This window comes from Saccopteryx leptura, chromosome 2, assembly GCF_036850995.1.
Source record: "Saccopteryx leptura isolate mSacLep1 chromosome 2, mSacLep1_pri_phased_curated, whole genome shotgun sequence".
Lineage (NCBI taxonomy): Eukaryota > Metazoa > Chordata > Mammalia > Chiroptera > Emballonuridae > Saccopteryx > Saccopteryx leptura.
In genome coordinates, this window is record NC_089504.1 from 76,087,470 (window position 1) to 76,111,533 (window position 24,064).

At 37.4% G+C, this 24,064-nt stretch overlaps 1 protein-coding gene across 1 annotated transcript in view; it reads left to right on the plus strand.

The window, feature by feature from the left end:
* Positions 1 to 24,064, plus strand: part of CCDC171 (coiled-coil domain containing 171) — a 395,587-nt gene that overhangs the window by 182,501 nt on the left and 189,022 nt on the right. The window contains exons 19-21 of the mRNA XM_066368208.1: positions 6,924 to 7,153; positions 7,623 to 7,805; positions 19,930 to 20,115. Of these exons, the coding sequence (XP_066224305.1) occupies positions 6,924 to 7,153; positions 7,623 to 7,805; positions 19,930 to 20,115 (599 nt within the window). The remainder of the gene's footprint in view (positions 1 to 6,923; positions 7,154 to 7,622; positions 7,806 to 19,929; positions 20,116 to 24,064) is intronic.

Below are 24,064 nucleotides of genomic sequence, written 5' to 3' on the forward strand. Positions count from 1 at the left end.
TAGCCACCCCCATCCTTCAGCAACCACCAACCTGTTCAGTCAGCAGCCATGAACTCCGAGGCAAGACTCTCCACCAGCAAAAGATTATGACTCATGGAAGGCTCAAGGATGGTTAGCATTTTTAGCAATAAGGTATTTTAAAATTAAAGTGTGTACATTTTTTTTCTGGACATAATTCTGTTACACACTTGATAGACTACAACATAGTGTGAACATAACTTTTATATGTACTAGACTAGAAAACCAAAACATTTGTACCCACTTTATTGTGTTTTTCATTTTATTGTGGTGGTCTGGGTCATAACCCGCAACATCTCCAAGGTACACCTGCACTTGAAATGCTCAGATGAGGCAAATCTAGAGACAGAAAGTTGATTAGTGGTTGCCAGCGGTTGGGTGAGTTGTTACGGTTACAAGAAATGACTGTTCATGGATATGGTATTTTCTTTTCGGGTGACTAAAATGTTATAAAATTATTTTTTGATGGTGATTACAAATTCCTTGAATATGTTAAAAGGTATTGATTTTAAGTGGGTGAATTGTATTTTGTGTGAATTATATTTCAATAAATCTGTTAAAAATGTGAACTCATGTCTGCTGAATATATCCTTTCACAGCAGAAAGGCAAAAGCTTTCCCAAAAGCCCATCAGGTTTCTGCTGTTGTTTCATTGACCTGAACTGGATCACACGGTTATCTCTAGCTGGTGAGATGGAAGTTGGCAAAAGAGAAGAGAGACTGTGTGGATCGGTTGGATCAGCTAATCAACAGTGTCTGTGATTGAGAGAATTCAGATTGTAAAAAACAAATTACTTCCACAGCTACTGCCTCAGTTACTAAAGAAAACTTGTCAATTCAGAAAACTTGAAAAAGAAAAAGAGAACAACAATAACAAAAACAAAAATAGTTTCCCATCATATAGGAAGAGTTACTGTTATCGGTATAAATTCTTCCAGTCTATTTTATTCTTTTATCTCTCTCCATGTACGCACCCTACCTTCGTCCCTCCCATCCGTCCTGTCACCCACCATCCATCCACTAACAGACTTAAAAAATGTTATAAATGATATCATAGACTATATGCCCTTTTAGATTTCATTTAAAAATTATTTTGAAACAACCTTAAACTTAAAGAAAAGTTGCAAGTATACTACAGAGAATATTTTTTTTGCTGAAGGATTTGAAAGCATGTTGCTCCATTACTTCCTCATATTTTAGCGTGCATTTCAAAAACAGTCTTGTACATAACCAAAGTGCAATTAGCATCAAGAAACCAGCATGAATACCCTACTACCGTTCAGACCCCATTTTATTTTTGCTAGCTGTCCCAACCTTGTCTTTAATAGAAAAAGCATCTGGTTAGAATTGTGTTGCTTTTAGTCATGTTTCCTTAGTGTTTCCTCTGTGTGAAAGAGTTCCTCGTTTTTTTCCATGACCATCATGACCTTGAAGATTATAGGCCAGTTATTTGTAGAGTATCCCTCAGTTTTCATTTGTTTGATGTTTCCTCGTGATGAGATTCAACTTATGCATTTTAGGCATGAATGAATATCCCAGAAGTGATGCTGTGCTTTGCTTATGATATATTATCATAGCTTTAGTATAAAACTAGTCATATTTTTGAGGATTTTTTTCTATTTCTGTTAATATCCTTCTAGAAAGTAATTTTTAATATCTGGGTAATATTTATTAGTTGCTCATTTCAATATTTTTTTGATTCTCAATAGGGTATTTTCATCATACTAGTATCAGGAATATCTGTTCAGCTTTGATTTGTAATCAATTCATATCTCTTGAAACATCTAACATTATGAGCAGTATCTTAATTCTTTCAATGAAGTGAAAATTGGAATAGTAAAATCTTGGGACAGGCTTTTTAAGAAATAATCTTCAGTATCTTCATATGTAAATTTGCTTTTAAAAAGTTCCCATCTCATAGGGTTATTAGGAGTAAATGTAATACTCCTAAAATGCTTAGCTAAGTCTATTTTCTATGTAATTGTCCAATAAATGTTTGTTGTTTTTATCTCTTTTGTGTGTTTGTACTGATTTCTCACACTTTAAAGTAATACTGGTATATTACTTTAAACCTTTTATCGTGAAAGTAGGAGCTCAATATGGTAGCGTACTGGTAAGTTCACTGCTTGGAAAGTGCTAGAGGTGGTTTACCCCTGGAACCTTCAACTTTAGCGATATATTTATAGACAGCAGGCCAAGGCCCCAGTATCTGTGTTGCCTCTGTAAATGCTGGACAGGTGGCAACTTTCTTGCTTTCATTAAGGAGTTTGCCCACTTGAGATAAATTACCTTTTTCAGGTATCCAAATGGTGTGCCTGCAAGAGATCATTTACCTCAAACAGGGGAGAGTGTTACTTCCACTGAAGGGCTGGGATATCAATCATTATGGGAATGGACTAAAGAACTCTTTAAGTATCGGAATATTTTCAAATGATTGGTCCAGACAAAATTTCTCAAGATAGAATCAAATGTGCTGATTTGCTTTGAAATATCTCTGAACAAATATAGAAGCATATGGATATGAGTAGAATGTTAATGCATTTTGTTACACATTTAACATTTAAATTATAATTGAATCTTAATTATCATGGAGATAAATGACCCAAATACACATACCCCTGCTATTACTACTCAGAACTTTTTTCGTTGTATACTTTGAGCTAACCTCCTAGAGGTCATCACAACTCTTTCAGGCAAAACTCAGAAATCTAGGTTGTATTCAGCATTAACATTGAGGTTTTACTCTTAGGAAGTTCTGAAAGCAGTAAGTAAAGGTATTTGTATTAATAAGTAGTTATTGGTATATTTATAAGCTGTAAGGCTTTATTGAATCCCAACAAATAATAAAAAGAACTTTGCTACTCCCAGTGTGGTCTGTGGACCGGCAGTATCAGCATTAACTGGGAATGTGTTAGAAATGCATACTGTCTGACTCTACTCCAGAGTGAATCAATCAGGATCTACTTTTTAACAAGATCCTCTGATGATTTATATGCACAGTAAAGCTTGAGAAGAAGTAACTTAGAGGATTTTGTTATTTACATAACTTCACTCATAATGAGATTGAAACAATAGAAGCTATGTACCATTTCTAGTGCTTAAGGTACTAGTGTCTATTTTGGGGAGCTACATTTAACTTACTGAATTTTATTTTGTGATTTTCTTTTTCATTATCACTTTTACATTTATTTCACATTTTTTACACATTTAATTATGAGAATTTTTAAGCATATAGAAAAGTTTAAAAAATTTTACAGTGAACAGTATTTTGGTTTTCTAAATTAAAATTTATTTGCCTATCATAATTTTTGAGAATGATTTTTGAATGGAGAATTTATTCATGACTATGTAAAATTCCAATGTCATAGCATAGCATCAAATTTGAACCATGGATTCACAATCCTTTTTCTTTCTGATGTAAATTGTATTGAATATGTTGACTTAAGCCAAGGATGAACTCACTGACTTTAGGACAAAAAACTTACCACAATGGATTTTGAATTTAAAAGCCTGTGGGGGCTAGGGTTAAGGTTAGGGTTAGGAAAAAAAAAAGCCTTTGGGAATTCTGGTATTTTAGAGAAGACTACTTCTTCTACCATATCAAGTGAACCATAGAAGCTTTAGGCAAACAGGAAGGGAAAGTGATGAGAACCATCAATTTGTAGTTGCAGCACTTCAGTTGTTTATTGATTGCTTTCTCATATGTGCCTGGCCAGGCAGCTCCAGCTGAGCCAGTGATCCCTTGCTCAAGTCAATGACCGTGGCCTTCAAGCCAGTAGTGACCTTTGGGCTTAAGCCAGTGACCATGGGGTCATGTCTGTGATCCCATGTTCAAGCTGGTGACCCCGCACTCAAGCCAGTGAGCCCATGCTTGAGCTGGGTGAGCCGTGCTTAAGCTAGCAACTTTGGGGTTTTGATCAGTGTCCCAGGTTGATGCTCTACCCGCTGTGCAACCACTTGGTCAGCCGAGAGGACTCCATTTTAATAAGAAAACATTGTAGACTGCTCTCTCCACCTGAGAGTTGTATTTTTAGTAGTATCTGACTTCTGTAATGTTGTAATGGACTTTTGATTTTATTGCTCACACTATCATGAGCATATATTATTCATGCTGTTTATATATTTTCAGGGCTAAATAAAGGTCAAAATGGCAATAATTGTTGCAGTTAAAAGTGGTCAAAATCACTTTTCAGCCTCTTTTCTCCCCTGCAATGACAACTGTAGCCCACAGGTTTAGATCTACTGGTTGAAATGCTTCTTTAGGAATTTGTTTTGAAGTTTTAAGCTTAGATGCATAATATTACCCCTTGTATTGGGAAAAGGAATGACAGAACATAGGGTTCTCTTTCTTGAAAGACATATGCTATTAAATAGGGAAAGCAATTAACAAATGTACTTAACATAAGTAAGAATTTGTTAAATGTAACCAGTCTAACATTTAAATGGTCTAGATAAATTTAGACATGAAAAACTTTAATGACTTTATTTTTTCCTCTTATTTCTGCATCATTATTGAAATAATTCTATAATTATATCACTAGAGGATTTTTTATTTCATTTAATATTAATCTAATTGTACTTTATACTATATAAAGTGAAGTATATTGTGAAAACACTTGTTACTCATCGAAGTATAGATTATTTAGTATTTATTCTGTATGAAGATTCAGCAGTCAGGAACTTAAGAGTATAATGCTCTTTCTCACTTCTTAAAAATTCAGAGGAACATGATATAGAATTATATTGTCACTTAATTTTACCTTTTATAGTGTATAGTTGGTGTCTACCCAAACACATTTCTGTGTAATTGAAGAGCATTTCATTAAAATTTGATTGTAATTAACTTTTGCTTCTGAAGGCTTTTTGTGAAAATTTAATTATTTTTAATTCCTCAAAATTTCCTAAAACCATAAAGTTTTATCTTTAGGAAAAGTAACTTTTAACATACTTTTTCTTGGTATTATTGAATGCACTTGTATATTCAGCATTTGTGTAGCTGCTATGGAAGTAAAAAAGAAATATAACTAATGTAACAATCACATAAGAATATATGGCAGGCTGGCACAGTAAAGACAGAAAGAGTTTCCTAAGTTGAAGAAAGACACAGTTAAGGAACTGCAAGCCAGTTGGAGAAACAGGAAGTACTTACATTAGTTACTGGAATATTCTATGTTTAATTGTATTTTGTATTATGTTGAATGTTATAGGTAAAGTATATTTCACTGTTCATTTTTTCAATAGTGACGTATTAAATGTGCAATGTAGTTTAGTATATAATTCTCTTCACTCAGTGTTCTGCATTATGTATTGATTGGCATATAGAGGTCCTAAATTCTTTATTATTCATGATTTATTTAAGGAATTTGTTAACAAAGGAGCTATGTATTTTAATTATACCTCATCTGTTTTTGTCCATGGGATTCTCAGAAAGTATGTTTATTCTCAGAAAGTATGTTATTATCTCAAAATTAAATTTATATTACCTTGTATTCTTGGAAGTCAGTGCAGCAGAACTGATAGAAATACATTCTACATGGAAGATATACTTTTATTAAATTAATAATTTTTATTTTATAAATAAGTTCTAAGCAATATAATTTTCAAATTCTGATTGTTGCATACATTTAAAACTTCTTTTATACATTTGAGGAATAAAAGAAATAAAACAAGGCTTAAATTTTTGAACATAGAGCTTCAGTGAAATGATTATCTATGATAGAAGACATTGATTGATCACCTTCTCAGTGTTGCACTTAAAATTATAATTATCTTTTTTATTGGCTAAAACAGACCAAATATACTGTTTTGTGCTTTTGATGTAAACAGAAGATTTAAATTAACTCCAAAATCAGAGGCTCTTGAAATATGGAATGGTATATTACTGAATTTAAATAATCTCTTGCTTGTCATTTTACATGGATAGTATCATAAGACAAGTAATGACAGATTAAGACCTGCCTAGCAGAGGGAAAACTAAATTACATGACTTTATTAAAGCATAAATAGACCTATTAACCATTATCAGGAATACTAATTAGTAGAAAGAGCACTGACAATTTTATTTATCAACATTAAACACAATTATTAATTACAGACCTGATGAATCTAGCAGTAAACAGGCCATGTTGGATATGCCGGGACCTTAAGTCCATTATGTGAGAAGGATGATTACCAAAATCCTGTGGGGAAATAAGTAATTGTAGCTGTAACATTTTAATTGGCTTTGAATAAGGCAAATTATATTTTCTTGTCTGAGAATATAAATATTATGACATTAAGGTAACAAGCTTCAGTAGCTGAAAATTGAAAATAGATTTATATTATTTTTTTTTTAAAAGAAAGGAGTGATAATAAGTTTTTAGTATTATAGTGGTCTGTGTGAATGACATACTGTAACTACATGCAGCTTTTCCTTAGATACATTGTTTCATAGGCAAGACATTTTCTGCCTTTATTTTTTTTTAATTGAATTTTTTTGGGGTGACAGTGGTTTACATAATTTTGTAGATTTCAGGTGCCCAATTCTACAACACATCTCTGTACACCAAATTGTGTGTTCACCTCCCCCAAGTCAAGTCTTCAGGCATCACTGTTTGTTCCCCGGAGGTCGTCCTCCACCTCCGACCCCCCAGCCATCACTGCACTGTTGTCCCTGCCCCTGAAGTTTTCTTTGTCCTTTTCCACTCTCTTCCTCCGCCTCCCTTGCCTAGTCACCCCTCCCGCCCGACAGCCTGCTCTCTGTGTATGTTCTTTTTCACAGTGAAAATTAACGTGGGAGTGGACTTTCTGAATGAATCTCTACAAGTAAATGGCAATTACATAACTGAGAAAATTGTATTGTGTTGTAATTAAAAATACTGTGGAAAAAAAAGACAATTTACATTTTTTTGTCTTTTTGTTTCGAAGATCCAAATTCCAGAATTTGTGGACATTTACTTATAAGTGCAGCCAAGAATTCTTTTGCAAAACTCATGGATAAAATTAGTTTGGCAATGGAGAGTTTGCCTTTGTACAGTAGCAGCAGGAGTATTACATATGCAGAAAAAGATTCTCTGGTTCAGAGGCTGGCCCGCGGGCTTCATAAAGTAAACACCCTGGCCTTGAAATATGGACTTCGGGGCCATGTGCCCATTTTGGTATGTATGAAATTTTATTAAATATGAGCTTTAGGACTTATGAATTTAATTCTGAATCAGACTTATTTGTCGTTTAAATTAGTTGTACATGAATGTATGTAGATTTCCTTTAGATTTCATGTGATTTTTTCATGCAATAAATAAACACACTTCCAAATAAGTGTCCAAAAATAAAAATGAATTCTGAGTTGACTGCTCTCTAAGTGTACTATAACAGATCTGTGTGAGACATTAACAATCGCCAGTTCCTGTTTTCTGGCCGTCTAGATTATTTCTTCCATTGTTCATTTCATATAAGCCAAATTATTGGTCACATAAAAAATAGAGTTTTCACCTATAAGTTTATGTAGTAGCTGGTATTGTTCTCTGTATAACCTGTTGCGTTGACCTTAGTATAAATGGTCATTGCTATTGATTTATTAGTAAACCTGTGGTTACTTCTTATAAAATTCCTCTTGTTTGACAACAGAAAAGCACAGCATCATTGCAGAAGCAAATACTTGGATTTACACAAAGACTGCATGCAGCGGAGGTGGAACGCCGCTCTCTGCGCTTAGAGGTCACAGAATTCAAACGAACTGCGAATGAAATGAAAAAGGAGCTTGACAAAGCCAAGGGTCTCCAAATGCAATTGAATGAATTTAAGCACTCTGTAAGTCTATATGTTTTAAAGAACTATGGCTTTGCTGATCTCTCTTCTGATTTATATACATATATGTGTATATATATATTTGTTTTCTTTAACTTTTTCATTGTTTGTTTTTTAAATAATTTAAAGTCTCATTAAGAAGATTTCATTTTCTCAGATCACTTCCCTTCTAAAATGCCTCAACATTTATTATGTACTTCAAAGTTGGTAGTAGACTACATCTTAAATGTTCTCACCATAAAAAAAAGGCAGTATTAATTATGCGACATGATAGAGGTGTTAGCTAATGCCGCAGTGGTAGTCATATGGCAATATATAGATTTATCAAATTAACACATTGTGCACCTTAAACTACAGGATGGTATATGTCAATTATATCCCAATTAAAAAAAAAGACATACCAGATGCTTAAAGATACACTGATTCTCTGTCAGCAGAACTCTTAATCCTGTTAAAATTTATACTCTGACTGAAAGTATAGAAAAAGATTAAATTAGAATAGCTGAACTGCTAGAGCAAATAAGACCCAAATGTGTAATAAAATAAAATGTCCCTAAGTAGGAGTCTGACGTTTGGAGTGGGAGGTGGAATTTTTTCTCTTTCTTTTATATTTACTGACCATTTTGAGTAAATTAGATTATTTAGTATGAAATCAAGTTGCTTTTCTAAAGAAATGTTTATTTTGTCTAACCTCCATCAAGGGTTTATATGTATTTAAGAAAGCAGAAGATAGCAGAAAAGAAAAGCTAGATGCCAAATACCATTAGATCAAGACTGAAATGGGTGAACATGTGAGGCAATAGAAAATGCAGACATCTACATATTCTATTTGCAGTTGAGTTACTCATTAACACTCATGTTCTTAATGTGGTTATAGGAATATAGGACTATGGAGTTAAACTACTACTCTGAAACTTCAAAACTGAATTCAACCGATGATAGCTAATTTAGAGATCTATATAAAATTTGTTTACTAAATCTAGCATCAAACTACTTTGTGTACTGTGTACCCCTTTCTTTGGAAAACCTAAATTTTGCAAGTTTAACTTCAGTTTAAATGTATCAATCAAATGTATTTTTTGGATAATTTGTGAGTACAGTTTTCACATTTGATGTAACAGACAGCAACAGATAGTAGTTCAGTTTTTAATCTTATAATATAAATTGCTAATGTTAAATATTATTTCAAATAGGTATACTTTCAAAGAGCGAAGAGTTCTTATAGATTCAATATGTCAGGTAATCATGAATTAGCCTTCTAACTGGAGATAAGTACTAGTTTCCTGTGTGATGAATGTCTAAAGACAACACAGGTTTTTTTCTCCCTCATTTTCTTACTTTTATGCTCAGAGAAGGAAAATTTATGAGCTGCTTCATTTTTTTCCTGATTATAAAGGTAATACATAATAGTCATGAAAAATACTAAAAAGTATAAAGAAGAAAGTTCAAATCCCTCTAATTTCACCACCCAGAACTGATCACATTTGAAATGTGGATGTGTTTTGTTACCCACATTTTTCTCTGTGTATATGTGCAAATAGGAATATAGACCTAAAAGATTACTTTTCTATATTTTTAAAGTACTGTAAACATTCTCCTGTGACATTTATTATTAATTTAATTTTATATAAATTAATATTTTGTCATATAGGGCAGTGGTTGACAAACTCATTAGTCAACAGAGCCAAATATCAACAGTACAACGATTGAAATTTCTTTTGAGAGCCAAATCTTTTAAACTTATACTATATAGGTAGGTACATTCCTTATTGAGGTAGTGCCCGCACGTGGTATTTTGTGGAAGAGCCATACTCAAGGGGCCAAAGAGCCGCATGTGGCTCGCCAGCCACAGTTTGCTGACCAGGGATATAGGGTATCAAAATTTGACTGTTCCTCTATTCATAGACATTTAAATTTTTCCAAAAATATTTTGCTATTATATTTGAATCATAATAAGCTGTTATGTTTACTTTTAAAGGCCAATTCCTTTGGAGTGTGTGTCTTTCTCCTTTTGATTTGACTAAATTTGGGATATCGGGATGGACTGCCAAAATGGAAAGAGACAGCCATCACTGCCATTGAGATGTAGAATATAGGCAGTTCTAATTAGGTTTAACTAATAATGGATTTCCTGAAAACTGGAAGATTGTTTCTATATGCTGCTCCCTGAATATGTATGAAGAATTCTAGGTATTCTGCACAATATGATTTCCTAGTTCATAGTTAAGTATTAGGGAAACAAGTTGATCTCTTATCTTTGACTAGTTTGGGAATTGTCAGGACTCAATTTTTAGAATCTAGAGAGATTATAAGGGTTTGAAGAAAAGTTGCTGGAAGATGACAGAATCTTCTTGCAAGGGCTTTGGTTGAATGAATAACTGGATTGCATCAAAAACTAAGAATGTTCCAGGGAATGTTTAGTGAAAATCCTTCCACTGAAGTGTAGAAATAAAAATAGAATTAATAGCAATAATGATTGAGGGAATTAGATATGTATTTTTTGTATTTGACATACGATTGTAAGGTATAAATTTGTCAATGTAAGAAATATCCAAACCTGTAGAGAATCTTGATGACTTTATTTGAAAACCCAAACTGATTGACAATTGCTGGGAAGCAAAATCTCAATGGATTGAGAAAATGCTCTGGAGGATGGCAGTTTTACAGCTTATTTTAATAAACTATAGAAATGATCCCTGAAAGTATAGTCTTTGCAGGTTATTTTATACATTTGAATCAAAGGAGGAGGCTTAACAGGAGGGTTATGTGAAATCCATTGGTGGTAGATTAAAGGAGCAGGAGAAAGAAAGTGAGGAAGTCTCTGGGATTGTATAAGAAGTAAAATGGAGAGATGCACACTTTTTTTTTTCTTTTACATTGGTGTGGATGGGATATACCCAAAGTTAAATATTAACATTTGCAGCACGTAGAGATGGTGTGTGGGGAACAAGGTGACAGTGAAGGTTCTGAAGTCTTCTGCTCTGGTGCAGGCAGTTGTGCCCTAAGGGGTCTGGAAAAGATTACTCTGACAGTTCAAAGGTATGTTATCTTAGATGGGGAAGGACAATAGACAGGCTCAATTAAGATAAAGGGAAGCCACAGGAGTAGGATGTGACTACATTGTACTGTCATGACCCGCTTTCAGTTTAGAATTTTTACGATTAGACCATCCTATGTGATTGCTTTCCCTCTTTAGTTTGTGGGCCCACCATGCTGGCTTTCTCTGAGCTTGTCAGGATTAGTATGTGGCCCCTTTTTTCATCCACAAAGTTAGTGAGTGATGATTTCTAATATTTAATGACATATTGACATATATATATCAGGCATTCCCCCAAATCACATTAGGGTATTGATTAATTTATTTCTCTCATATTGATAATAATTTAATACTATTATTATCTTTATTTTACAGATGAAGAATATGGGACACAGAGTAGCTAAGTGGCTTGCTAAAGTCACACAGATAGTACGTGGAAATGACAGGTTTTTAACCTGGCTAATCAGGGTCCAAAACTCATACTTTTAACTATTTCCCTATAGTGATTAATGATCATACCCACTTGTGTTAATAAAGGATTATTTTATTAAAAATATAATAGATTGGGGACAGAGCTGCTATTTTCCTCTAAAAAAGTTGGACCATGTGCTGGCGCCCATTCATCTTTCCCTGATTTCAGGCAGACTGTGTGGGAGGAAGATATAGTAGCTCGTTTAGATTGACCTCAAGTTGTAAAAGGAAACATTCGGCCTGCTAAAAGCTATTCAGTACTTTCATTGTTTTGGAATACCATGTTCATTTACTGACAGTTCTTAAACAACTAACTGCCATGATCTTATTTTAGTTTGCTAGCTCCTTACAGTTGCTTCCACACACCCTCTCTTTCTTATTCTGCATTGCTGTACTTGTTTGAGCCTGTTTAGTTGGAGAAGTGAGTGGAATGAGGCAGTAGCCAGAGAGATAGATGGACAAGAAAGAGGCGGAAATTAGTTAAGTTTTTCTGGTAAAGGAGAAATTCTGTAGGAGAGGGAAGAAGTCCTGAAAAATGGCAAGGATCTGGATTATTTATAGATGTCAAGTAATTGCAAAGGACAGGATGTTCCGATAGCAAGGAGCAACAGTCTAAAACATAACGAATAAATGGTAGAAGCACAAAATATATTATTCTTAAGTCCCAGAAGAATGCTATTGCGTTAGAGAATAGAGGGATTTAAGTTGAAATAGGAGTTCCAGTACTGAGGAGTGGTTTTATAGTTGAGGTTTTCAAAGTGAAGGATTTATTTGTAATGGGACAATGTGGAGAGTGAGGCAGCTGTTAAGAGGGAGTAAAAAGATGAGTTCCCTAAAATATAAGTATCAGTAACATATTAGTACCTATACTAGTTGACTTCTATGTGCCTTGTCATCATTCTCATTACTTTGTATTTGTTGGAATCCATGGAAGTCCGGAAAGACCAGAGTAACAGGCTTTATTGAAAGGAAGAAAGGAACCATGCCGGGCACTTCTCTGGGGAGAAGGGCACCCGTAAAGTCTAAGGGGCAAATTTTATAGGGCTTGGGAGAGCCTGAGGGGGATGCCAAGTCAAAAGTTCTGGTATGTTCCCTTTTATGGTTTTAGGATTTCAACTTTCTGGAATGCTCCTTCTTGGGGCAGGTTGACCAGCTTCCTGTAACTCTTCTGCCTCAGGGGCGACTATCCAGTAAATAAGGGTGAGGTCAGGCAGCCAGGTGGGACAACAGAAGGGCAGTGAGAGTTCTGGTAAATTCATGTATCTATCATTTCTCAACTCTGTGGTATGATGAAAGAAAAAAGAGGTGAGGGGAAGAATCGGGTATGAGGTTCAGGAAGGAGGTTTGTCTCGGACCGGCCATCTTCTGGAGCTACTTCCTGCTGTAATCCCTATTGGGGCCTCCTTCATGAACCCCTCCCTGGGGCAGTTGGAGTAGGGGTTGTAAAAGCATTTGATTGTAGGTAATCCTGGAGATTTCCCTCATTCGAGCCTGCAGGAACTTGATAATGAAAGAGGCAAGCATTAAAATTAGGCACAAAATTAGGATTGGTCCTATAATTGGTGCTAGCATCGAGAACAAGGGGTTTTTCCACCATTGTTTGAATTAGGGGTGTATTTATAGGGTTCCAGATTTTTCTGTTTTGCGAGGGCAGGTTTCAGGTTTGGTGTGTAGGGTTAGGTAGATTTTTCCAGTTTTCTGATTGGCGAAGGTCTGCATGTGGTTCTGTAAGAAACTAGTGAACAAACGTAAGAGGCAGGGTTCAAAAGTTAGAAAAATAAAAAAGAGAGTGAGTGGACCAATGAAAGGCAATAGTCAAGACACCCAGTTGGTGTGAAACCACTGATTCCATGTTTATGAATTCACTAGGCTTCAGAGAGAGAGAGTAGGAATAAGACAGGGAAGTGGCCAGTCCCCCTTCCCCTAGACCTAATTCTGTAGAGATTCCTAAAGTAACAAGAAGACGGATTACCTGTACAGCTCGTTTGGTCCTTAGATTGACGGATAGTGTACTAGGAACTGGAAGAGGCTCATGGGGTGGGATTAGGTTGATATTTGGGGTGAGATAGATTAGGGTACAGGTTTCTATCCAATTAGTAAGGATACACATATAGGTGTTGGTCCCACACAAGTAGAAAGCCCCTGATTGGGTGATACAGGATGAGAGGTGAATAGAGAATTGATGGACAAGGGGTTGGTTTTGTTTTTCTGTTTCTGAGCTCCAGATGGTCAGGGTGGAGGAAAGTCGTCCCAATAAGTGGAGAGAGTAGAGGATTGTTAGCTAGGGTGACTAATTAAACATTATTTAAAAACTAATTTTCTGACTGTTTAAATTCTTTTTTCTCGGTACAATCCTCCTACAACCTGCACAAACCTTCTAAAACTTCCATAAACCCTCAGCTTTCATGCACTTTCTTATTCAGAAATAACTGGCCTTTATAACAACTTGCTTTTTCCTTTTTCTTTCAAAAGTATTTCCATACCTTATACCTTCTATTATCAAAACCATACAATTCCTTTCTAGTCAGAACTCTTGATTTAAAAATATTTAACTTTTAGTGACAATTAAGTTGACTTTCTTCTTTCCCTAGTTTCCCTTTTTCCAAAGTCTGATTAAAAGAGTCCTTAGTTTTTTCATATATTCACCATACGTAGGCCAACCAGCTTCAGGTTTGTGGTTGGAGTAAGGCATGCCGTTTTTCCATTTTAGCAGCAGTGGGAGTTGTAAGGATTATGGTGTGTGGACCTGTCCATGTGAAAGTCAATCCTTGGGTGATGTAATGCTGGAAGCGCCTCTTGGACGGTCTTTGAACAGTTTGCTGACTAACCTGTAAATCCTGCAAGTACTTAGGGAAAGGGTGGTTACATTTCTACACTTTACAGCTAGAGTTTAAGTCCTAGTGACCACTGCTTCTAGCTGGAATTAGCAGGAGGTCCCAGCCTATAATAGACATGGGGCATTGAGACAAGAGGAATAAAGGAGATACTATATATTAAATAAAGCAATAAAATCAGACTGCCAATACCCACAGTAGAGATCTCCGAGGGATAAATAAAACTCAAATATTCAGGCAAGGCATAGTAGATGGCCCTTGTGTTTACAAGAAATGAGATTAGTTTGTCTGCTACTTGGAAGAAATACCTTAGGCTCGATAACGATGTCCTTGGGCCTTCAGTGGCAATTCCCAGCATGCTGGGCAAGGTCAGGTCACAGGGAGCTGGAGCAGGGATAGAAGAGACTGAACCCTCCCTCCATGGAGCAAGGGGGCAGCTTACCTTCTCGTGTCCCTTTTCCACAGCAAAGATATGTAAACCGGTGGGGCCAAGAAGCCTGGCAGACTTCAGTTCAATGACCTTTCTTTCCACCCTGGAGCAGGGCCCTGATGGAATCCTATGAAGCCCTTTAGGACACTGGAGCCTTTAAGAGCATATGCCAAAAGCTGGTATTTCCTGACTTCTTTTGGGCCTTATTTGCCTTTTCTGTTACTTCCTTGGCCATTATAGACCTTAAAAGCCATGCTCAGAAGATCTCACTGAGGGGATTGACTAAGAGAGCAAAATTGGGAATCCAGTGTCTAAAGAAGCCTATTAGATTAAGGAAAGAAAGGATTTGATCTGTGGTGGTAGGTGATTGGAGACTGTGGAGGGTCTGAGTTCGATTTAGGGTGAGACCTCAGGTGGTGGGGGTTAAGGCGATGCCCAGATAGACTACAGACTGAGAGTGAAGTTGAGCCTTATCGAAGAAGACATGATATTCCTTTATTGCGAGGAAGTTAAGAAGGATGGCGGTATGTCTCCTTGAGGCAGGCAGGGAGGAGCTGCAGAGGAGTAGGTTATTAGTTTCAAGATTGCCTTCTGCTAAATCCTGAGCTAGTGCCTGCCCAAACAGGTGTGGGCTGTTTTTGAACCCCTGGGGTAAGACAGTCCATGTAAGTTGCTGGGCTGCATTAGTGTCTGGGACAGTCCATAAAAAGCAAACAGAAAGTAAAAGTCAGGGTGTAGAGGAATGGTAAAGAAGGTATTCTTGAGGTCTAGGATCATGAAGTGAGTGGTGTTTGAGGGAATGTGTGACAGTAACTTGTAGAGATTAGGGTCTACTGGATGGAGGGGAACTACCGCCTCATTGATTAGACATAAGGTTTGTATGAGGCTATAAGTCCCTGAAGGTTTTTGAACAGGAAGGATGGGGGTATTGTAGGGAGAGTCCATGGGGATGAGTAAGCCTGGTTTAAGAGGTGGGTAATTATTGGTTTAAGGCCTTAGAAACAGACACAGTTACACATTAAACAAAGATTTTACATACAAATTATGAATTAAGGAATTTGAATGAGTGCGCTTTACTTGTTTCAATTCAAATTATACTAGAGATATTTTCTAACAAACAAAGAGACAGAACAGATTACTCACACAGCTCAATAGACAACTCTGCTTTTTTAAGCTTTTTGAGATGGCAGGGAGTTGTCAGCATAGAGGGGAGGAAGAGAGAAAGCAGACAGATGGACAGTGTGAGCAGCTGGTTGTAAAAGATGGAGGGTCAGAATCCGCAGGAGGAAGAGGAGGAGATTAAAGTGCTGGTGGTGGTGCCACGTGGTCAGAGGAGTCAAAAGATTTAGTGCTCTGAGGAGAGGGGAGAGGACAAGGGGTAGTGGAAGGCACAGTCGGTCTCTGTGGAGGGGGAAGGTGGGTCAAAGAAGAAAAAGAGACAGAGCCGCCCGTCTCTAAGTAGGGAGGAGGGGTTTAAGAACACAGTGGAGAAGGGAGGGACCCCTGGCCAGCAGGGGAGGAGAGAGAATGGTATTTGCAGGTGAATGAGAAACAGGATTTTGCCAAGGGAGGGGGCTCCTGGAGGGAAGAGACTTGTTCAAAAGAGATTTGCAGAGGGACCAGAGAGGGGTCCCGAGAGAGGGGCGCACCCGGGGGTCAGGCAGGAGGGGAAGAGAGTTGGGGTCCGTGGAGAAGGAAGGATTAGGAGTGGAGGTTTTAGGTGAGGTTTCTCTGGCCAAAAACAGCCTGTGTGTAGAACAAGTGGCACAGAGATTAAGGACAGGAGCGAAAGTAAAAGGAAGCCTGCACTAAGGAATTTCAGAAGTCTTTCCCGTCCAGTGGCAAAGATTATCTAGATTTCTCAGTATGTTGAAAGGTCCCAGTTTCAGGCCAATGGGAGTCATTGTCTAGTTTATATTGTGGCCAGGCAGTATGGCAAAAGAAAATGAGTAGAAGATAGCCCAATGGAGTTTGGTCAGACAGCTTTGACTCCGAAGAGCCCGTTGTGGAGATTAGTGATCTAGAGAGAGCGTCCCTGCCTCCAATCACAATCTCAAAGGAGAAAGCTCTCCTGGGAATGTGGAGTTGTCCTGCTTAGGGGTCGTCACCACCTAAGAAGGAGCTCAAAGAGAATGTGGAGGGATTTGGCTAAGTGCTTAGACTTTTGGAATGTGCTGTCCCTGGGACAGAAAAATGGCATACCCCTCAAAATGTGAGGCTGACCAGAGAAAGCTGTCTGGCGATGGATTAGGGATTTATGGGTCAAGTTAAAGCCAACCAGGAGAGGGAAGGGAGAAACTCCTTACCTTTTCTGGTTCGGCAGGGGTTCAGGACAGGGACAGATCGCCGGCCAGTCAACCTACGGTTACACGTCCAAACAGAATCAGGGAGTAAGCCCGGGATGAACTGCCGCTGCCCATTGCTTCCCTGGTTGTAAGTTTGGATGGCAACGAGGGATCATCTAGGCAGTTAGTACTCTGTTCAGGGTTTCAGCACCAAATGTTGGAATCCATGGGAGTCTGAAAAGACCAGAGTAACAGGCTTTATTGAAAGGAAGAAAGGAACCATGCCGGGCACTTCTCTGGTGAGAAGGGCACCCATACAGTCTAAGGGGCAAATTTTATAGGGCTTGGGAGAGCCTGAGGGGATACTGAGTCAAAAGTTCTGGTATGTTCCCTTTTATGGTTTTAGGATTTCAACTTTCTGGAATGCTCCTTCTTGGGGCAGGTTGACCAGCTTCCTGTAACTCTTCTGCCTCAGGGGCGACTATCCAGTAAATAAGGGTGAGGTCAGGCAGCCAGGTGGGACAACAAAAAGGTAGTGAGAGTTCTGGTAAATTCATGTATCTATCACTATTAATTTAGGTTAATAATTAGGAATAGATTTTTATGCTATATTGTTGCCCCTTAAAAACTTAATCAGTATTGTGAAATGCATTATACAGTTTGTCCATAAAGTCATGGTGCACTTTTGACCGGTCACAGGAAAGCAACAAAAGACAATAGAAATGTGAAATCTGCACCAAATAAAAGGAAAACCCTCCCAGTTTCTGTAGGTTGATGTGGCAGCATGTGCACATGTGCAGATGATGATGCAACAGTGTGTATACAGTGGAGCAGCCCACAGCCATGCCAGTCGAGATGTGGACAGTACAGAGGAAAGTTCAGTGTGTTCTGTGGCTCACTAAATTTGAATCTGTGACCGAAGTGCTACGTGAATATTGGCGCGTTTATAACGAAGTGCCACCACATAGGAATAACATTACTCGTTGGGATAAGCAGTTGAAGGAAACCGGCAGTTTGGTGGAGAAACCCCGTTCTGGTAGGCCATCAGTCAGTGACAAGTCTGTAGAGGCTATATGGGATAGCTACCTAAGGAGCCCTAAAAAATCTGTGTGTGTGAGCTCACATCAAACTGCACTGAATAGGTATGAAACTGGGAGAGGTTTCATTTTATTTGGTGCAGATTTCACATTTCTATCATCTTTTGTTGCTTTCCTGTGACCGGTCGAAAGTGCACCATGTCTTTATGCACACACTGTATATACCTTTGAGAGGCAAATAATTGTAAAAGACAGTTGTTTCTTGGAGGTTGCAGTCCAGATACCTGGTGCCAAAGTAAAACTGAATACTTGTATATTATAATATAGAAAGGCCCATGTAATAAATTTCTCCTCAAACTTAGTTCCAGCAAGTTTTTTTTTTGTACATGAACCAAATGCTTGCTATTTTTAGCCCAAGAGGAGACTATAACTAAGCACATTTCTATTTTTATCTCATTTCTCAGAAAACTCAGAGGTAAAGTCCACATTGAGCTGTAATAATTTACGTATTTCAGATGCCTAGAATCAATAGGGTTTTTTCCTGTCTCTTGCACAGGCCAGGTTTTAAAAAAATACATATTGATTTGCTTTTTATTTGTGGTTAATTATATTAATCCACTTCAAATTCTTTTCAACAATGAGGAAGTTATCTATCTTAAATATATATACTGAGATTAAGTGATTTGAATGGTTTCCTTTAGTTTCCCACATATATTTCTCAGATTACCTGTTGTGAAACCTCCTTGTTCCTTGCACTTCGAGATCAAGACGTCTCTTGTTGGTTGTAATTCATTTTCATTTGTTTAAATGTTTTTAACAGGAGATTATACAATTGGTTTTGCCCTGGATTCCACATCCCTAAAGGAGTGTTCCTTGTCTCGAACTGTCATTAGTATTCCAGTACTCTGCTCTCCAACACAGTCATGATATTGTAAAAACTGTGTTGTATGCTATGGTGCAGATGTCTATATATGAATACTTTTTAATTCAGCAAATACCTGCTGAGCACCTACCGAGTGCCAAGCACCCTTCTGTATTGGGTGTGGAAGCTGAATGAGGCCCCTGGGCAGTGTGGTTGGTGGCAGGTGTGGACAGGTGATTAAAAAGTGAACAACTATATGAGGTGAATTAGATGATGATAACAACTATCAAGAACTGTCAAGAAAATAGAAGCTGGTATGATAGTGTGAGTTGTGGTGGGAGGCAGGGGATGCAGTCTGGTGAGAACTCTCAAGGAGGGGAGGTTTGACCAGGGAAACCTGGTGGGTAGCATATGCTGAACAGACTTCTGGCAATCTGTTAAAAGCATAGAAACTTGTTAAAGCTTTAATTTCCACAATTATTTATATATATTATATATTATATATATATTTGTTTTGTTTTGTAACAGAGCAGAGAGAGGGACAGATAGGGACAGACAGACAGGAAGGGAGAGAGATGAGAAGCATCAGTTCTTTATTGCGGCACCTTAGCTGTTCATATATGCCTTGACCGGGTGGCTACAGCAGAGCGAGTGACTCCTTGCTCAAGCTAGCTTCAATCCAGTGTCCTTTGGGCTCAAGCCAGTGACCATGGGGTCATGTCTATGATCCCACGCTCAAGCCAGCGACCTTGCACTCAAGTTGGTGAGCCCCCGCTCAAGCTGCTGACCTGGGAGTCTTGAACCCAGGTCCTCCATGTGTCAGTCTGACACTCTATCCACTGCGCCACTGCCTGGCCAGGCCCACAGTCATAATCTTTAATGTGCTCATGTATCAAGATTTCACCTGAGCATTGTGATTTTATTTGAAATATGTTTCCCAAGATTTTGTTTAACTGAAATATGATAACTTTGGAAATATGGCTTTTGTGCTTTAAAAACCAGAATGATGTTTTTTTATCTTGATTTATGAAATGAAGAAAAACAAATTGTATTTTTTGTCATGTATCAGACATTTACAAACCTTTTTATCATACTCTCTATGTTAGCAAATACAGTTCTGAAGATTAAATGATAGAAAATGCAGTTAGCTGATAATTTTTTTTTATTTCAGAAGTTGATCACCCACGAGAAGTTTGAAAGTGCATGTGAAGAACTGAATAATGCATTACTTCGGGAACAGCAGGCACAAGTGCTACTGAATGAACAGGCTCAACAGCTCCAGGAGTTGAATTACAGACTCGAACTGCATTCCAGTGAGGAAGCTGACAAAAACCAAACTCTCGGAGAAGCGGTTAAGGTAGGAAAACATTCCTTGCAAAATGGTGTGTTTCCTCTAGGTGTGAGTCCTTCAGGGATTCATGCCTATCTCCTGAGGAGGGACTAATCCCAAGATATGAAATTTTTATTCTCTAAAAGCTTATAGGGATAGAATGAAACATGGTTCTGGGACTTTAGTTCCAAGTAGGATTCGCATGTATTGAAAATGTAAAGGTAGGCTTTACTTGCTAGTTGAAAACAAAGTGGAGATTTTTTTTCAGTAACAGTATTCTTCTTTGTTTTGTTTATTTTTCTTGTTTCTTCTTCTTTCTTCCTTTTTTTTTTTTTTTACATGTTGTATACTCGTTGGACCTTGAAACTCCACACGTCTGTTGGATTTTGAAAGGTTCTGGGTCTAGGTCTCTCTGATTCTTGTATAAGTGCGTGTTTGGAGTGAAGAAGCTTTGGTTAGGAAGAGTTGCTCTTCCTGCCATCTATTTGTGGGAAAGGTCTCTAGAAGGAAAAAGGTTACAATAAAATAGTTGTCATTTAGAAAATTTTATTAACGGATTTAGGACTATGATATCTTTTGAAAATGTTAGCCATAAAATATAATAGGATTCTAGTTTATAGTTATAAAACCTTTTTCTTTTTACTGCTTGCAAGAGAGAGAGAGGGAGAGAGAGAGAGATGGACATATAGTAAGGGAGAAAGATGGGAAGCATCAACTCACAGTTGAGGTACCTTAGTTATTCAGTGATTGTTTTCTCATACATGCCTTGAATTGGGGGGCTCCAACCAAGCCAATGACCTTGGGCTTCAAGCCAGTGATATCTGGGCTCAAGCCAGTGACCATAGGGTCATGTCTATGATCCCACTCTCGAGCCAGTGACCCCGCACTCAAGCCAGATAAGCCTGCACTCAAGCTGGTAACCTTGGGGTTTCAAACATGGGTCTATAGTGTCCCAGGCCAATGCTCTATCTACTGTGCCACTGCCTGGTCAGGCTTGATTATAAAATTTATGGAATTTTCACCAGTGAAGTTATATGCACTGGAATGGAACAACTAATTCCAGGAAAACCAAAATGACATAACATAGCCTCTGTATTGGGTGTCAAACCTAATACAATAAGTGACTCAGAGTTAGTATATTATTTATTATACAATAATATATATTTATTATATATACATACTAATACTGCTAATAAAATAGTGAAAATTTATTGAGAGCTTCCTGTCTGTCAGGCAGTGTGCTAGACACTTTATAAACAATTATCTTATATAATCCTCACACAAACTCTATGGAATTATTCTCATTTTGTAAGTGGAAATACTGAGATGTAAAGAGGTTGCATAACTTGCACAACCATTAGTGATGGACCGAGGGAGACAGATTTTGCCATGTATGTATATAACTGACTGACAGCAGACATATGCCACGCTTGGTCCTGCAGTTGCTGTGTGAGTTATTTTATATCATCATAAATTACCACTGTGAAATAGATACTTTTATTATTCCAATTGTTTTTTTGATAAATTGTGAGATCTCAGTGGAGTTTCTCTGGGTGTCCTGGCCTATAAATATTGAAACTGGGATTTTGTTTTTAGAAAAATTTATTCAGAATTATTAACCTACTTTCTTATTATTGTAGGTTTAGATTCATTCCAGTTTCTTTTTTGCTATTATAAGTAATTAAAGATGAGCAACCCTGTAGCTACCGTAAATCTTTATTTACATATCTGTGATTATTTCCTCAGGATAATTTTCTAGATGAGAATTACTAGGTCAAAACCACATATGTTCCAAAGTGTAAACATTATCAGTTGGCCTACAGCAAAGTTTTACCAGTTATATTCTCTTCTAAAATGTATGAGAATTTCATGTTTATCCAACCTGGCTATTATTATTTAAAATAAATCTCCCCCCCTAATTTTCCCCAAATTTGATTACTGTGTCACGGTTACTCTTTGTATTTCTTGGGTTACTAGTTAAGTTGAACACTTTTATGAGTAAATTGGTCATTGAACAACAGTTTTATGCTTCATGTTCCATTAATAGGTAATTGTAATTAACCGTGCTTTGAATATAACAGTGTCATGTTGCAGTCTTTTCTCTTTGCAATAGCTCGTAGTTTGTGTTTAGTTATAGTGTCTTCCAATAGATAAAAAGCTATTTGTATTAATTTCTTTAAAATGCTCGTAGCTTAAATATTGTTGTCAGGAGTGGGGAATTGTTTAATTACTATCTCTTAATTAGAACTAGCAGGTGGTAATGTGAAAAGGCTCTCTAGTGGGAGCCAGCATGATTCAGTAGAAAAAACACTGGCCTTGGAATAAGTATTTCTGAAATCAGATCCGAGTTCTGTCACTTGGGCAAATTATTTTTTAACCTTTCTGAGCCTCATTTTGCTCTTCTACAAAATGAGGGATAATGATACTTAAGTTACAGAGTTTTCATGAGAATTAATTAAGATACTGTTTGAAAAGCAAGTACAATATAATCTTCATAAATATATTCTTTAAAATTTTTAAAATATATTTTATTGATTGATTTTTAGAGAGAGGATAGAGAGGGGAGAGAGAGAGAGAGAGAGAGAGAGAGAGAGGAGCGAGAAGTGGGAAGCATCAACTTGTAGAAGTGTTCTGTATGTGCCTTGACCGGGCAAGCCCAGGGATTCAAACCAGTGATCTCAGCGTTTCAGGTCGACGCTTTATCCACTGTGCCACCAAAGGTCAGGCATATTCTTTTGTTTTTCAATAATAATTAAACAAATAGTTTTTTTTAAATGTGTTGCCATGCATAACTTTTTTCCTCCCTCCCTCCCTCCCTCCCTCCCTCCCTCCCTCCCTCCCTCCCTCCCTCCCTCCCTCCCTCCCTGTCTTCCTATATATTTTTTGAGAGAGGCAGGGAGAGAGAGAGATAGGGACATCAAGTTGCTCCAGTCTGTGCTCTGACGGGGAATTGAACCAGCAAACTCTGTGCTCCCCGACGATGCTCCATCCAATCAACCTATCCAGCCAGGGCTTATTTTTTTAAAATTTATAGACAGAGAGAGGAAGTGAGAGAGAGGGGAGGAGGAAGGGAAGCATTCATTTGTTGTTGCACTCTGTTGTTCATTCTTTGGTTGCTTCCCATGTGTGCCCAGACCAGGGACTGAACCCGCAACCTTGTTATTTCAGGATGATGCTCTTAACTGACTGAGCTAACTGGCCAGGGCCTGTGCATAATGTCTTTAAAAAAATAAAGTATAATGTTTGTTATTCTTTATAAAAACAAAAATAAGATCATGAATAGAAGATATGGAAAACTACAGAAGGAAAAACAGACTACTTATAACTTATTATTGGAAAACAACCACTGTCAACATTTGGGATTTTGCTTTTAATCATTTGTTCTATATGTAATAGTTTTAAAAATCATACTTTGGACTTGATGCTCAAAATGGCCTTTCTTTATAATATATGTAGATTTTGGATAAGACCCTTTCTGTATTAAGAATAAAGGAAATCTTGAAGGACAAAAATATAACAAAAAAATCCCCTAAGAAACCCCAATGACTGTAAATCAAAGTTAGCACCGTGAGAAGTTCCTGGGCTCACCCTGCAGGCAAATACCAAATCCAGTGCCAGAAGTAGGAGACTAAGCTTTGGGCTCAACCAGCAGATTGGGCCATAACCTCAACGGGATCATCTGAAGTCAGTAGTGTCTAGACAGAAGCCAATGCAAATTTTTTTCTAGAAGAAAGATTGTCTAATTTACTGCCTTCAGGCATCCCCACAGACTAAGATCAGTGGAGTAGCTGGCATATGAATAAATAGATATATTAATTGTAGTTTCAGCCACATTGCTATACTCTCTGATCAATTTGAATAATACTTTAGCTGTAGTTTGTAGAGTTTTCAAATGAGAACATATTACTTTTTCTATACTAGTAACAGTTTTATCTCTCCTTTTCTAACCTTAACCCTTTAATCTTTCCTCCTTCCT